General features: G+C 41.7%; 1 protein-coding gene across 1 annotated transcript in view; it reads left to right on the top strand.

Moving 5' to 3' along the window:
* Positions 1-18,445, top strand: part of LOC126470938 (solute carrier family 41 member 1-like) — a 345,317-nt gene that overhangs the window by 185,348 nt on the left and 141,524 nt on the right. The window contains exon 4 of the mRNA XM_050098989.1: positions 4,313-4,489. Coding sequence (XP_049954946.1) covers positions 4,313-4,489 — 177 coding nt within the window. The remainder of the gene's footprint in view (positions 1-4,312; positions 4,490-18,445) is intronic.

The raw sequence follows: 18,445 nt of genomic DNA, 5'->3' as shown, positions 1-18,445 counted from the left end.
GGGGCTTCCTGGTAACTAAGCTGAAAAAACAGAAACATTTGCTCTGAAAAGTTCGTCAGATAAAACATCATTAAGATAGAAGATACGGAAAACTTGTGCTGGTTGTCTTCAGTCAGTAATGAATGAAAAATTGTCTGTATCTCAAAGTTATAATTCATGTATCTCCACTAAAACTCTCCAGTTAACTAAAATAGTTGTTACAAATCTTTTGTTAGTAGATCACGTAAACAAAGTTCCCACTGGAAATAATTTTATTGTGTTTATACATGGGCAGGCACGAATACTGGGAGGAAAACAGCTGTCCTGAAAATAACAAATAAAAAAAAGCCTCCTGAAGCACTATTGAATTTGCAGTAGGGGCATTTCGCCTGTATCGTCCCATATTATAATGATATTGCATGAAATGTGAGACGAATCTCTGATCGGAAAGTCATAAATGTTACGACCCAAATGGACACGGAGTTCACTGATGCTGGCAAGCTAAGTATTGCTATTTTGGTGCTACTCAAGAGATACAGAAGTTGTTGACATATAATCATACTTCCAGACATAACTATCTCATATCGAAGAGCAATCCACAGTTTTAAGAAGCTACATATCAGTGATTCTTGTATTGATCTATATCATAAGAAGAGGAAGAATTTCCATTTGAACTGCTACAGTGTCACACCAGTCACATTATTTGATTGCAGCTAATGAGAGACGGAGTGAATGCTTGTGAACTTCCAAAACACGTCGTGTGGCTGTGGTACTCGACGTGTTCTCTCAACATATTTTTTAGTGCCCGTGCGTCTCGCGTTTCCTTTTCTGAAACTGTGTTAAAGTTATTTATGTCAGCATGCTTGGAGAGACAGCTACTTTAGACAATACACAAGGTCCAAAATACGCAGTGCATAAAATGTGGGGGGATGTAAGTGCGCCAGTACATAAATCATTTCTATACATAGTAGTAATTTCGCACTATTTAGAGTTCATGGAGAACTGTGCAGCCTAAAAGAGCCCCATCAAAATCGAATCATTGTGAGCCTATATAGGTCACTATGCTGCAAATATTTTTTTGAGAAATGCAATTAATGGTTAAAAACGTAGTACAACATAGAAGAATGAGTGCTGTATGTGGTGATTGCGACATAAAAGTGGCCAAAACAGATTGGAAAGTTTTAAGAACTATTCAATTTTTTTTCCTCTCAATGAGAAAGGTGACAAACAGGCATTCGAGAGGACAACGGTTCAGATCAGCGTCCGGCCAACCACATTCAGGTTTCCCGTGATTTCCCTAAATCGTTCCAGTTCTCATTTCGAATATAATAAATTTCCTCCAGAGGGAAAAGCTTCTGTTCACGAATCAGCTCGTTCGAAACAGCTTGCCATTTCGTCACATGATATACTGCCATCTATGGATAAAAGGTAACAGGCGGATTCCATATTCCTATATTTCTGTAAAACATCTGACACGAAGCCGCACTGCCGACTGTTAACGAAGGTACACGCTTTCGTAATAGGTTCCCATATTTGTGAGTGGTTCTAAGACTTCTTAAGGAACAGAGCCCGGTATGTTGTCCTCTACGCACAGTGTTTGTCAGAGACAAGGGTATCGTCAGGAGTGCCCCATGGAAGTGTTATAGAATCACTGTTGTTTTCTGTATACATAAATGATATGGTGGACAGGGTAAGCAGCTGTCTGCGGCTGTATGCTGATGATGCTGTGGTGCATGGGAAGCTGTCGTCGTTGAGTGACTGTAGGAGGATACGAGATGAATTAGATAAAAATTCTAGTTGGTGTGATGAATGGCAGGTATCTTTAAACGTAGACAAATTTAAGTTAATGCAGATGAGTAGGAAAAACACACCCATAATGCTCGAATACGGCATTAGTAGTGAGCTAAGCGTAATGCTGCAAAGCGATATGAAATGGGATGAGCATGTAGGGATTGTAATAGGGAAGGTGAATGGGCAACTGGGAGAATTTTAGGAAAGCGTGGTTCATCTGTAGAGGAGACTGCATGTAGGGCTTTAGTGCTACCCATTGTTGAGCACTGTTCGAGTGTTTGGGATCCGCGCCACTTCAGATTAAAGGAAGACTTCGAAGTAATTCAGGGGCGGGCTGCTATATTCGTTGCCAGTAAGTTTGAAGAACACCCTAGTGTTACAGAGAGGCTTCGGGAACACAAATGGGAAACACTGGAGGGAAGGCGACTTTCTTTTCGAGGAGCACTATTGAAAACCGGCATTTGAGGCTGACTGCAGAACTATTCTACTGCCACCAATGTACATTTCGAGTAAGAACACGAAGATAAGATTAGAAGCACTAGGGCTCGTATCGAGACATATAGACGGCAGTTTTTCCTCGCCCTACTTGCGACTGGAACAGGAAAGTAAATGACTAATTCTCCGCCACGCACCATATGGTGGCTTGTGGAGGTATGTAGATGCAGATGGTTTCTTTGAAAGGGCGCGGCCGAGCTGACAATACACGAATGGTTTTCCTCCACGGCCACAAATATTTCAGGCGGGTTTTTAAGGGTAGTCACCTCCCGTGCGTTAGTCGAGACACGACCTTCAGACCGTTACTCGCAGTTGGGGAACCGCCGATCGGGCAGATACATACATAGCAGATTTCAGCCGAGTCCGTCAGTTTCTGGCGAGCCCGTGGCTGATAGGATAGTCCGGTGAAACGGTGCAGTCACGTTTGCTGCCCAACAACCTTTCTCAAACAATTTTAATAAAATTATTCGATAAAAAATAGATTTTTACGTCGGTTGTAGCTTCATATGTCAGCTTTATGATGAAGAGCCTATCATTTCGCTATTGCTCATAGTTGGTGTTATATTTCGCATATAAGTAACACTCGGCGTACAATTCGAAAAGCTTGCAATAAAAAATAAGAGTAACAACGAATTTGCGATTGGCGCAAATTAGACCATATATTTCTGCGTATGAAATTAAGTTAATACATTGAATTTTTGTGTAGACTTGGGAGGGGGTCTCTATCCATCTTCGATCTCGAGAGAACTGAAAAAATTCCGAGATATCGAAACTAAGTTTTGGCAAATGACAGCACATAAAGAGAAATGTATTTTTTCCATGTGGTACACTAGCGGAACTCTTTTATCAACTGTGATATACGAGTAACTGCCGACTTTTGCAATGGAATGAAGTAATTTTTTAAGATTCGTCGGTAACTGGTGAAATTAGGGATAGTGGAGTTTTGCAGAAGGTTAGCGGAGAAGTTAGACATTTATATTTATCCGGAGAATGGACTTTTGCATAAGCTTTTGACCTGAATTGTCCTCAGTTCCTCTTTTAATAAAACACTGCCTCAGGATTGTGTCGCATTTGCACTTCGTTGGAATCTATCTAGGTGACAGTGTTAAACTCCACTCAGTCCTGACAAAATAAGTAAAATTTAACATGGAAACAAGAAAAATGTAGGTGATATTCGAAATTCACTGATGATGAATGTGTGGTTTTCCGATTACAGCAAGTTTCAGTTGGTATAGGTCTAGTAAAAATTACCACAATGAAAAACTTATACGATTATACCGTGAAGTAGTTTGTTTGTGAAAACTGACACATGAACAATACATAAAGAATAATGTAAACAAATATGGCGTGAGGCCGCATTGCCCGAGCTTGGAGGCAGCATCTATAAGTTCGCAAAATATCGGACGTTCCGGTATTCTACATAACTTACTTCATAGTGTTTAAATTTCAAGTAATAAGGCTTTAAAATTGCCTCCAAAACACGTTGAAAATGCCTATCAAGTCCGTATTTACTGTCCAACTATAACTGGTCCTAGTCGGTTACTGTATCAACTAAAATGTTGAATACAAAAGCAGCCAGAAATTTATCAGTCCGACCCGAATTATTTTCAAATCCTATACAGTAACTAAACCAGATCTATACGCGAGTTACTCCATCAAGTCGTTCAGTGAGCTTCTTATAAAGAAGTGCTCGCCCAAATGTTGTTGTGGACTCCTTAAATACTATCATTACATGATCGTTTAATGCAATATATTTTCACGCATTACTAGACTTCTTAGCGTACAGTAATACAATTTGCGGTTGGACATGTTAAGTCATATCTTCTGGTATACACTAAGAAAGAAAACCAAAATAGAATCGAAAATAGCGAGCAAAACATTATATTTTGAAATCTAATAACTGTTGAAATAATGACACAGAGTAGAATCAATGTGCATATACATAGTAATAAATAAATAGTATATCTTAATAATATGTGTAAATTTTCAAACAAATGTAGAATGTTCAAATGGAGACACTGAATTTTATCTATATCTTCACTTATAGGAATGGAAAGCCTTCAAACATTCTGAAATAGTTGTACTGGTACCTGCACTGCTTGGACTCAAGGGAAATCTGGAAATGACACTAGCGTCCCGCCTATCAACTGAGGCAAATCTGGGACATATGAAAGAGCGCAGAGAAAAGTGGTCAATAATCTTGGGGAATTTAGCACTTGTGCAAGTAAGTACTCTTATTTAAAATGTGCAGTATCCCAGTCTCACTGCTGTCTGATTAACAACCCGATCCAAGACGAATATAGATAATACAAATATGCTGTATATATCTGCTTATTTTTGACACTCGCTAATAATGCGAGTATGCGAGTATGTATCATCTCTTTATCTTTAAATTTTTAAACTTTAATATTCTTATTTAGTTTGTAGTTATTTGTGATATATTTTTCTGTATAGTACTCTGAAGAACGGCACTAGGTACCTGAAATTGGTAAAGAATAAAGCTTCTTCTTTTGCAAGTGGTTGCTGATTTTTTCAATGAATACACTTACTGCTGCTGAAGGCGGATGTAGTACTAAATGTAATTATGATTTGTTCGGTTTGTTACCCCAATCAGCTTTGTTTCTGTGAAAATACCTTCATAGCAATGAAAGTGACTGTAATACGCAATCAGTCTAACGTGGAAGGATCCAGTTTCTCGTAGGAGCCTGTGTACAGAAACAGGTACTGGGGTGAGGCAGCCGTCTTTGCAAGAACAGCTCACTCTGACGTCGTTGTGCCGCTCTTCCGCTGTATACAGAGAAACGACACACGACACCTACTCTTATTCACTAAAGCGGTTGCTGCTGGAAAAGCAAACCCCAGACATAACCGATCAGAGCTGAATGCAGGTTTGGTAGCATAGATTTTAGTGGGTATTACCTTTTTTAACAGGACCGTGAGTAAATGCAACGACTTTGTTCCCAAATGAGACCGAGAGCACATGCTGTCGACAATTGCACTCCTGCCAGTCTTGAGCGATGCCAATTGAGTCCAGCTCTGTTTCCTCTCTCCCATCTGTACGCTGGTTTTCTCTCGATCTTTTTTAGTTCACTGAACTCCAATTTGGTATCTATTATGACCATCTGCCATACTTCCTACGAGCGACATGACTAGTCCACTACCATTTCAAAGTATGTATTCTTTCCATTATGTCACTAACCTTTGTTGTATGTCTGATAGTTACTGCCTGCTTTCTGTCTTTCTATGTGTAGCCTTACATTGATCTTTCCATTCCTCTTCGAGATACTCTACGTTTTCCAACAACGAACACATTTAATTTCCATGCCTCACAGACCTAAGTCATTAGTGGTAGTCTACATCAGTCAAAAACTGTTGTCTTCAGCGCAGCTGACATCTCGGACTTGAAAACTGAAGAATGTCTCCCTTAAGCTTGCCAACCAAATTTAATACATCGACATATTTCTAGTTCCGAGTCCCCTTTCATATCAGCAAGTTGAGCCAGAAAGACATGTTGTGTAACACTTTGCAGTTGTCTACTTCCATCATCTACAGTGCGGTGACAAAAGTCATGGGGTACCTCCCAATATGTGTCGGACCACCTTTTGCTCGCCGTAGAGCAGCAACTCGACGTGGCATGGACTCAAGAAGTCGTTGGAAGTACCCTGAGCCATGCTGCCTATATAGCCATCCATAACTGCGAACGTGTTGCCGGTGTAGGATATTATGCACGATATTATATCCTATAAATGTTCCATGGGATTCGTGTCGGGCAATCTGGGTGGCCAACTCATTCGCTCGAATTGTACAGAATTCGCAGGTTCGAATCCTGCCTCGGGCATGGATGTGTGTGATGTCCTTAGGTTAGTTAGGTTTAATTAATTCTAAGTTCTAGGGGACTGATGACCACAGATGTTAAGTCCCATAGTGCTCAGAGCCATTTGAACCATTTTTGTACAGAATTTTCTGCAAACCAATCACGAAAAATTGTGACCACTGACATGACATTGTTGTTTGGAAACATGAAGCCTATCAAGGCGGCAGATAGTCTCCAAGTATCCGAACATAACCATTTCCAGTCATCAATGGTCGGTTCAGTAGGACCAGAAGATCCAGTCCCTTCCATGTAAACACGGACCACGCCATTATGGAGTCACCAAGAGCTTGCACAGTGCCTTGTTGACATCTTAGGTCCATGGCTTCATGGTGTCTGCGCGACACTCGAACCCTACCATCAGCTCGTACCAAGTGAAATCAGGACTCATCTGAACAAGTCACGGTTTTCCAGTCGTCCAGCGTCCAACCGACATGGTCACAAGTCCAAGAGAGATGCTGAAGGCGATTTCGTGCTCCTAGCGAAGGCACTCGCAGCGGCCGTCGGCTTCCGTAGCCCATTAACGCCAAATTTCACCTCACTGTTCTAACGGATACATTCGTCGTACGTCCCACATTGATTTCTGCAGTTCTTTCACACTGTGTTGCTTGTCTGTTAGCATTGAGAACTCTACGTACACACCACTGCTGTTGATCGTTAAGTGAAGGCCGTCGGCGACTGCGTTGTCCGTGGTGAAAGGCAATGCCTGAAGTTTGGTATTCTCGGCACGCTCTTGACACTGTGGCTTTCGGAATATTGAATTCCCTAACGATTTCCGACATGGAACGTCCCCTGCGTCTAGCTCCAACTACCATTCCGCGTTCGAAGTCTGTTAAATCCCGTAGTGCGACCATAATCACGTAGGAAATCTCTTCGCGTGACTCACCTAATGAATCACTTGAGTACTAATGACAACTCCGCAAGAGCAATGCCTTTTTACACCTTGTGTACGCGGTACTCTTATCAATTGAATATGTGCATATCTCTATCCCATGACTTTTGTCGCCTCAGTGATGTCCAGTATCCATTCATTCCTCAAGATGTTGGTTTTGTCATTTTAGAGCGACTTCAAATCAGAGTAACGGAAGTTTGCTGACTAATATTTGAACTTCTTGTATACTATTTGCAAAACAGAACAATATTATCAGCAAATCTCAGCTTATTTAATCTCTTTCTTGGAACTTGAATTCCCACTATTTTTGCAAATTAATTTAGACCTAGATCTTTCTACGACTATTAAAAATAGTTCTGGAGACATAGAATAACCTTATATTAAACCCTTCAACAAAACTCGCAAATGCTGTGGAGGTTTCGTATGTGTCATACGAGATTTTAGTACAACACTGATTTACGCCTTATTCTTCACAGCCTCAAACACAGTTGGGTGAGTGATCGAGTCGAATGCTTTTCCTGTATTAGGTTTGAGGAACACTTCCTTATGGCCAATGATTAATAGCCTGCGACATTCGAATATACATCAGCTACATGACTCTCAGAGGACAACTTCATCATATTAAATCAAAAAGGGAAAACTTTAATTTTATATTAGTAAACTGCAGGGGTATCCATGGTACGGTCGCGGAACTAGTATCGCTTGTGACAGTTGATAATTCCCACATAATTTTGGGAACAGACTTCTGGCTGAAACCGGAAATGAATAGCAGTAGATCCTAATATCATACTGGAATATACAGGGTGTTTATAAATTAGTTATACAAAAGTAACCTTTACATGTGAAAAGGGTACATAACTTACGGAAATGTTTGATACAGCACAGAATGCAGTATATCTTCAAGTTTTATTCCCCACTGATAGTTCCCGACGTTCCCGTTACGTTGGATGCGCGAATGAGTCATTCCAACAGTCATCATGGACTCATTGATGGTGTACAGCATGCACGGTGTTATTTATGCTTTCATGAATCCAAATCTGCTACTGCAGCTCAGGTACAATTAAGGACTAAACCATCACGTCAGAGACAAATTGTTTTTAACTGGTATAATCATTTCATCTAAACTGACGGATTATAACAGAGGACACCGGGTCACGGTCGGCGAGCAGTCTCTGGCTCAGCAGTTGAACAAGTTCAGCAGTCTACTAACATTTGCAGTCCGTTGACAGTTTAGAGCTGGATATGACTACTGTTACAATTTGGAAAGTGTCACGGAAAAGCCTGTCATTCAAACTCTGCATGTTGGAACTGTTGCAAGCTTTAACAGAAAATGATATAGGAAAACGAACTGAGTTTTGTGTAGAAATGTTTAACAAAATGAAGACTGTAGATTAGTTTCTTAATTAAATTGTGTTCAGTGACGAAGCCACCTTCCACACCTGCGATAAAGTGAACCGGCATAATGTTCGGATATGAAGTGAGCAGAACCACATCATGTAGCCAACGGAACTCGCCTGACGTAAATGGTTTTTGCGCTGTAAGATGTAACAAGATTTACGGTCCTTTCTCTTTTGCCGAGTCAGCTGTGACTGGCATATCGTACCTGGATATCATTGAATATTATCTAATGCCTCAGTTACAACAGAAAACGGGTACAGCATTTATTTTCCAGCAAGACGGTGCGACACCATATTACCGTCGTCGTCGCGTATCTCCGTAGGAATGTGCCGACTTGGACTGGGCGTGATACAACAATATCCTGACCATCACGTTCTCCTGATTTAACCCTAGCGGTCTTCTGTGTATGGGGTTACATTAAAGACATAGTGTTCGTTCCGCAGCTTCCTGGAAACATCGACGAGATGCGACAATGGATAACACAAGCAGCTGCCACTATACATAAAGACTTACTTCATAGAATTCGGTAGGAGACTGATTACAAATAGGACATTTGAAGTGTTACAAAAAGGTAATCACTTTGAACGTTTGTAAGAAAAAACTTGAAAATATATTGCATTCAGTGCTGTATCAAACGTTTCTGTAAGTCATTTACCTTTCTCACAATGAAAGGTTATTTTTGTACAACTAATTCATAAACACTTCGTATATCTCAAGGATCGGTTACACGTCAATAATGGCGGTGTATTTATTGTAATAACATAAGATATAATATCTAAAGAGCTTATTACTGATTCCGAATGTGATATAATCTAGGTGATGTTAAATATCAAAGGTGCGTCCAACATGGTAATCAGACGATTTTATTGACCAACTGAGTCAGGAGATGCAATGTTTGTTCATTTAGACACAATTTGGCGAATATCGTGGGTAAGTTTCCTGATCATACTTTTCTAATAGAGGGGGACTTAAATTTGCCAGCTATAGACTGGGAGAGCCATGCAATTAAAACTGGTGTCAGGGACAGACAATCACGCCCTGTCGTTCTGGATGCATTGTTTTTAAACGTACTTGGAGCAGAGAGTTAGTGAAGCAACTGACGAAGGCAATGTCTTAGACCTCCTCCCAACTAAAAGAACCGAACTATTAGACTCAACTTATGCAGAGGAGGACGTAAGTGACCACTAGGCTCTCATAGCATACTTGGCTATGGGTCTTAAAAGGAATGTTAAAGAAGGTAAGAAAATACTCTAATGAAGTAAAACATGACCACTACACACCACGGGCACTGAACGCCACCCTGTGGCACTGTCGGCACTTGAAGCGCTAAGGGAAATATACAGGGTGAATCAGGAGGAAAGGTACATCCATTGACGGGTGACAGTATTGGTGATAATGAACAAAAACCTTCAAAGGAACATTTCATTTACTATCACCTGCATTTGTTCCGTTCCCCGCTGTTTTCATCAGTTTCTCGAAAACAGTCACTTTGCAAAGGACAGATTGTTAAGGCCAGCACTTGAGAAGGGCAGATTGTTAATGGCCAGCTGCTGAGAACAAGAATTTCAGAAACGATGTTGCTTATCAGCTGTTCGCGTGCTATTGTCGTATCTATGGAAAGGGATTGAAGGACAGTGAAACAGCGAGTAGGTGACAAAGTGTTGGACGTCCACGTCTCATCACACAACATAGAGGTCAGAAACTTGCACCTTTTCAGGACAGCTGACGATCTGTGAAAGATCGTATGCTGGTGTAAGCACAAGTGTTTTGGAGCATACCGCTCCAAAAAATTGTTAAACACAGATGACCAATACGCATTCACATGTTGACTCAACAACATCAATTATGACAGCAGTGGGTATGGGATCATCGAGGCTGAACCATGGGTCAATGGAAATTTGTTAACTGGCCTGATGAATCTTGTTTCTTATTACACCACCTCAGTAGTCATTTCTGGATACGTATCATGCAGGTGAATGGCGTTCCGAAACATACATCGCATCACTCGTGCAGGCTGGCAGAAGAGCGGTAATGGCAGTATTATGCTACAAAGGACATTCACGCGGGCTTCAAAGGGACCTGCAGTAACACCTGAAAGTAGTGGGACAAAGGCAGCATGGCCCACTCGGCATTGTCGCCAAATTTATTCAAGATGTAAGATCCAAGATGGCGGCCATAGATATGGCAACATCACAGTGACTTCATGGTGGGAGGTTCAAATTTTTCCGGAAGAATAGATCAGTTGGGCTATCTCCACTAACGATACTCCACCCCCACCCTCTCCCTTCCCTCCCCTAACCATCTCGAAACTGGTGGTAAAGGACTTAGTCTGTGCTGGGCTTCTGGATGGGGTGGACAAAATCTTTCTTTTTTATGCATTGTTCATTCAAACAAGCCCCACTCACCTCCCCGCTCTTCCGTCATCTGGACATTGTAGGGAAAAGGGCTCAGTCTCTCCTGGGCTGCCAGATAGGGTGGACATAAATCTCTATTTTGTATGCACTGTTTATTTAAATAATTTTATTTGTTATGGGCAGTAGCACCATCCAGTGTGTTCACCTTGAAGTCCAGAGTCCAACTGACTAAGTTCACAACATCACCACCACAGGGCACTGTCGGCCCTCCCTCTCTCCCCTCTCTTGATGTAATCCCAGATGGCGGTCTGGGGAAAAATAGCGGGAAAAGGACTCAGTCTGTGTTTAGCTGCTGGACTGGCAGGATGCACGTAATTGTTTACTTTGTCTACTAGTGGTCAATGAATGAGATGTCTGTGCTAAAGAAAAAGCACGTTAACTGGTATGTTAACTGTAACCATACAGCTGCAGACTGTATCGATAGCTACCCAAACAAAATTTGAAAGCAATGACTTTTGGTGAATGTGTGAATAAGACAAATACACTTCATCAAATAATAAAGATGCAGCAGAATGGGGCTAAGTTACACTTCACAACACATACTGATAAATGAGTGTGATGTAACTGCACATCATTCTATAAGAATCGAGCTAGTTTTCCAAAGTGCAAGAGGCAAGACGTTCTCCCCAGAGTATCCACGTCCACTGGAAGAGAGGTCATTCACCAGGTACACAGCACTGCCACACCGTAGCCACAGGGGTGGCAGCGCAAGTTACGCAGGAAATACCTGCAGCCTTCCTCCATCCCATCCCCAGCAGACAGACACCCTTTGTCATTGAACACGCACTGCTTCGGGAGATATGAAATCTGGTGTTTAGTCAATGAGTGGAATATTGTCAAATACATAACCTGAAGATGACACAGAAACTAAATGCACCACTTCATAAAGAGAGAGAGAGAACGAGAGAGAGAGAGAGAGAGCCTTGCAGATGACGCATAAAAATAATTATAAACTATTTGTGATTGTTATTCGGAGAAATACCATCACTACCACACTTGAACACGGAGTCTAAAAGTAAAAGATCGGAGCCCACGTGTGAAACCACCCCTGAGACACTTCTCATGCTTTTGTGGGAAATACCCTTGTCTTTGAGCACGAGCTGCTTCAGGAGTTACTAAATCCTATTGAATATGTCTCTAAACGCACTTTCAAAAAAATCGCTGCACAATCATTCACCTCTGTTTTGCGGTGTATGCTGACGACCTAGAATACTGATTCTAAAAAGGTCGCAGCACACTTGTGAAATCACCCCTGATAGACTTTGCGAGCTTTTGTGAGAAATGCCCTTGACTTTGAGCACGAGCTGCATCATGAGCTACTAAATCCAACTAAATATGTGTTTATATACACTATAAAAACAGATCGCTGCACAGTATTTTGCATTAATTTTGCAATGTATACTGCCACACTCAACATGAACTCTAAAAACACCGCTGCACTCATGTGAAATCCCCCTGAGACACATCACACGTTTTTGTTGAAACAGGTCCCGAAACCGTTATCAGCTGCAAATCGGTGTTATTTGGAAGTCGAAATAAATATCTCTGTAACTCTAATTAGGATGCTCACAACTTTTCGAGTTTTAGTTGCTTGTCTCACAGCACTGCCACAGACAAAAAATTTATGAATCCTACAGCTGCTGTGGTGTTCATCACTTTTCTGAAACAGTGAGAGCACTTAGTTTATATTTGCTGCTGCTGGAGTCAGGGACGTTATTTCCTTTACTTCTCGAAGCACAGACAGGAAAATCAGAACAATTACACAAAGAGAATTCGAAGCACTGTCCAACAGACGAGAAAAATTGCTGGAATTTTCGGTGAATTTTCGATGTCCTACAGCTGCTGGTCTGGAGATGCTCTAAAGTCACAATGGTGGGTGAGGGACAGCATCCCGCTCGACCAAACTAGAGGAGGATGGTCAACTTGGATTTGTCTCAGAACATTCGAACAAATAAGCCATCATGTGACTCTCAGACGTCACAGAACTTTCCGTAGATACCTTGCCCCATCTTGATCAAACCAGTCTGTAGAGGCTCCTATGCTCTGCACAAAGGATGTCTTGTGACACTATGATGTCATGGAAGATCTTGTGAATGGAACATTCTTATTGATTATTACTTAATTTATCCACCAAACTGCTGCTGCTGCTATTGTGGTAGCACTGTTCGCCATTTTCTGTAGACAGTCAAATTACGAGACTTTTGTGGCAAAACTATTTTGTACAGATCTAAGAAAATGTATACAGAAGTCGTATTTCACTGGCAGTTAAACTGAGCAAAAGTGGTCTACAGATCATAAAATATGGAAACTACCGCAAAAGGTACTTCCTCAATTACACTGCTGTGCTATTGTCGAGGAAAGCTATAATTTTTCGGCGCGAAACCCACTGCTGCTGCTGCCGGTGTGGGAGCGCAGTCTGTCATTTTCTGCAGAAAGACCAATTACGAGACTTTCAGAGAGAAAACTATTTTGTACAAACTGAAAAAAAACATACAGCAGTCATATTGCACTAACAGTTAAACAGTGCAAAAGTGGTCTACAGGTCAGGAAATCCGGAAACTATCGCCAAAGACACTTCCTAAATTTCTTGCTCCGCTGCTGTCAGGGAAAGCTAGAATTTTTTCGTCGTAAACCGATCTCGAACCAGGCTATATCATTGCAAATCATATCACTGTAGTAAACCCAATTCGGTATGCTGCACCATACCAAAAAATCATATCTGCATCCTGCATACAACTATCAACCACTAGACCCTTGCACATATACCGCGAAAACAGACAAATTCCCCCCCCCCCCAAAAAAAAAACACATAATCACAAGCACCTTATATAGTCCTCGCAGCACTAGATATTTCCCGCAAGGGCAGTCAGTCATCCACCGTGGCTAATGGTCATGAGTCAATTGACCTCATACACACTGCTATGACACGTGATCAGACCAGCCCTCAGGGGACTGCGGCCATTCTATAAACTGCTGTACAAAGTCTAGACTGGTTCCCCTTGGCACCAAGGCGCTAATGTTTCTGACCTTGACCTGCTTGCTTGCTTGCTTGCTGCCATGCTTTCTACAGCGATCTCCACACTCTAGGATTAAAAGAAATTATGTATTTCCACATGGTTTGCCAGAATATCATACCACATACGTGGTAGATCTCGATATCAAGCCCTTAGCAATATGCAACCGATCACTAGCACTGTATAACTCCGAAGATAAAGAGTGGAAATTGTATCTCCAGAAACCCAAAACATTAGCGAGGTGCAGCGAGGTAGAAAGTGCAGCAAACCACTAGAAAACTGGAAACTTATCTCGTCTGCGAATATCTTTAGATAAAAACTCGGAAAAAAGAGGGACCTGGTAGTTCCACTCGTATTTTTTAACGAATACTGATGTAAATGATACAACAGATTCCATATCATCCTTCTACTTTACGATGTCAACTAAAGTGTTTCTCATGTCTAGAGACCCAGCAAACGTCTCTTTCACCATCTAGATGACACAACACACACAACAATCGATGTTCTCTCAACCAAATAAAGATGGGAAATATGTAGAAGCAGTCAACAAGTCAATCTAGGTGAAGGGGAATACGTTTCCAGCGCAAATACACGTTCATATTGATCTCAAATTTCCACGGAGAACACATGCGATCACGAAGGCTTCCCAACACATAATGAGTATTGGTTCGCTATTCAGCCGCCTAGAGGGTGACACAGTTAGGTCAGCTGCATTCCTGAAGCCCAGTTGGCCTGTCTAGTTTCCCCAGCTCCCGTCGTAAGACGGAAATGTCAGTCGTTCTGGCCAAACGCCACCGCCAGTAAGTGCTGAATCGTCCTAGGAGACAAGCCACATATATTTTATCACCATACTTGCAATTAAATATTACGATTACAGCCTCAATTCGACGACATCTACGTCAAATCCATACCTCCCCTTACTTCAGGACATAGTTTCTTTACACATGTCAGAACATTGGTCACAGTAAATACACTTTATAAGTCTGCTGATCATGGCGAATTTATCGCACATTCCCTACTAAGTATAATACGTCAACAATAAATGAATACCGCTGACATCAAACAATACTGAGCAAAATTCCGTGATGGATGAGCATGTCTCATTTGTTTTCCTTGCGAGTGGTACCACTGTGTCTTAGGAAGAGGGACATAATCGACTTATAAGCGACCAGCTATTAAAGAAACACGATAGCAACTCCCATGTTACTGTCACCATGTATAAAAATCAGTCTTGGTTCTACCAGCACACACAAGTATCACTAAAGATATCCATGTTAAAAACCGTACAAGCTCTATGAATCGAGGTATGGTATTCCTTCCCAATGAAGTGGTCTTCCACACAAATACTGCGGCATTGAATATAGACCGTGTTTGTGCGGTGTGCACTAACAGTCCAAAAGTGTGAAAGGACGTCTCTGGCTGTGTAAGCTCATAATAAAACCACCAAATTTAGGAAGTGATTCTGCTGAGGAATGTGATAAGAAACCGGTATTTGTAACTCCCTCATGCCGCTGCTAGATACTTCTCCAGTATTTGTAACACATTCTATCGCAATGCCACAACAGAGGTTTTGCGAATATCTACTGGGTTATAGGCGATGGAGGATGATGGTTGATGGAGAATGATCACATACAGTAGAAATGGCTCTGAGCACTATGGGACTTAACATCTATGGTCATCAGTCCCCTAGAACTTAGAACTACTTAAACCTAACTAACCTAAGGACATCACACAACACCCAGTCATCACGAGGCAGAGAAAATCCCTGAACCCGCCGGGAATCGAACCCGGGAACCCGGGCGCGACGTACAGTAGACGGTGTCCTATGTGACGGATCACTTAAAACATACAACACTAGATTGAGTTCATAAGAAATGTACAATATACACTGGGTTTTCAGATCTGTAGTGTTACACTTTCCGGTAGAAATGCTATCTGTGATTTGGAATCAAATCTTTCCATTCAACCACATACCTGCGTTGGATCCTATGGAGACGTCTTTTAATGATAACAGCCACTGGTTAAACGTATTCGTGACACTCATATATCTCGAAACGAGTCATCCTTTTCGATTCTATCTGCCACAGCAAAGCTTAAATGGGGTTTTTAGACAACCCCTATGCATACTGTAAATGTTCCTCACTCTCTGCAGCTTTGTGCAAAAAATGGTTCAAATGGCTCTGAGCACTATGGGACTTAACTACTGAGGTCATCAGTCCCCTAGAACTTAGAACTACTTAAACCTAACTAACCTAAGGACATCACACACATCCATGCCCGAGGCAGGATTCGAATCTGCGACCGTAGCGGTCATGCGGTTCCAAACTGACGCGCTTAGAACCGCACGGCCACACTGGCCGGCGCAGCTTTGTGCAAGTGATCGTTCCAGTTTAAGGCGGAACTGAGCAGAAGCTGGAGGGCGCTATATCTAAAACCTTCTGCGACCCTTCGAAAAACAGGGTGAGCTGAGTTCATGCAACAGGGCTATCATTTTTGAACATTCAGTGGAAATGTGAGCATGTTGTCGTAGCTCCACCAGCTGTGTACAGTGTGTAAGGCCAGCGCCAAACGAAGCTTTCTCCTGCAACACAAGGTAGCAGAGAAGAGAGTACATACAGTTACAGGAACTGTGAAAAGCATGAGGTTTTTCCTACTGCATTACGATATGGCTCGAAACTAAATACAGGTATTGCAGTCCGAAGGAGATCTGCTTACCTCAGTCTGCAGTCATGTCTATCGAACCATACATCTTCTCTATCATCCTTCGTTTCTACCATCCAAAAGAGAAAACAACTACAAACTATAAAACCTCTGCTAACATCAACCAACAGAGAACTCGATATATATATATATATATATATATATATATATATATATATATATATATATATATATATATATATATATATATATATATATATCCCAAAGAGTATCAGTCGCAAGAGAGGGTTTGTTGTTTGATACATTGTTTTTTCTGCTGTAAAACATCCAACCAGGGCATGACTACAGCTTTGTACACCACCATTTCTTTTTTCACCACATCTTCGAGGTCTGTGGCAGGTTCTAAATTGACATTACCACACTTTGATCCAATGGCTCTCACAGAAAACTGGACATCAAACAGTGTAAATTATGCTGCTGCTCCCACAACATATAGGATGATGACTGAAATAAAAGTCACAACATATGGACACTGAAAAACTTTTATCATATTTTGTCGCATTTCATAACAGCTGTCCTAAGGTTACCGATGACCTTTACATTTAAACTCATCTTTCACAGTGACAGGGTAGCAGATGGCTCAGTATTCTGTTTCAACTGATTCCTCATATTGTGGTCATGTATGCAGTCTCTATTTTGGTGCTAGCCATCCACAGAAGGTGTTGCCACTCCAACTAGAGTCTTTCTCCATCTCAAACAAGAGTTGTCAGCCAGTTATTATATGGTAATCAACAGTATACCAGTGGACAGATGAGGTGGTAAAGACACCATCACTGTACTGTAATAAGCATCAAAGTCGATAGTGCGATCAATTTTAGCAGTTTTACCAGTTTCTCTCCCATACTTCCAACGCCAACCAATGACACAGCAGCATGCTTACCAGTTTCTGTACTATTGCTAAACCTCCCTTCACTACTTTGTGTGTATATATAAATATGCACACAAGTATATATATGGAAGTAAATTGGACAGCAATATACATATTTCTAGCACTGCAATTATTTTCTGTAATTTACAGTTATGATTGTCCATCTTGCCCTGTGTGGATGGGAGTCACAGAGTACTCTGGTATTCTTAGGATAAAGTTAGAGATTCAAAGATCTCGTCGCATTGTCTTTGACCAACCCTCCCTGCAACACTGTCACTGATTTTGTTGGGTTGGCAGAAGAGCCAACACCGTGTTACTAGAGGAGGCCGAAATGCACGCGTTTTAGTTCACGCAGGCTGGCGTGAGGAGGGAAGAACTATACTGACGTGAGGCCTGGAACATGACAAGGAACTAAAATTCAGAAAGCGGACGTAATTAGTTTGATACTTAACTTTAATCTTCTAATGATGAACGTCGCTCTTGACGGTACATGAGTCACAACATTATCTTTTCAGAAGACATAGTAACTGAATATGGCGCCTTGCTAGGTCGTAACAAGCGACGTAGCTGAAGGCTGGCGTCTCTGCAAATGAGAGCGTATGTAGTCAGTGAACCATCGCTAGCAAAGTCGGCTGTACAACTGGAGCGAGTGCTAGGGAGTCTCTCTAGACTAGACCTGCCGTGTGGCGGCGCTCGGTCTGCGATCACTGACAGTGGCGACGCGCGGGTCTGACGTATACTAACGGACCGCGGCCGATTTAAAGGCTACCACCTAGCAAGTGTGGTGTCTGGCGGTGACACCACAGATTTAATCTGCAGCTGTCCAGCATTTGACATCTTGTGAAGTTACAGATACCAAGAAGGTATTGGTAAGAGAGAGATTATCATGGAACATAAACACATGCACTCTAATGCCAGACATAAATGTCCAACATCTGACACACATCCACCCAGCAAGTTTTCTATTTCACTCACTACAGTGACAAACTCTAAGAAGGTAAA

The sequence above is a fragment of the Schistocerca serialis genome, chromosome 3 (genome assembly GCF_023864345.2).
Source record: "Schistocerca serialis cubense isolate TAMUIC-IGC-003099 chromosome 3, iqSchSeri2.2, whole genome shotgun sequence".
NCBI classification, from domain to species: Eukaryota; Metazoa; Arthropoda; class Insecta; order Orthoptera; family Acrididae; genus Schistocerca; species Schistocerca serialis.
This window is presented reverse-complemented; position numbering and strand designations above follow the sequence as displayed.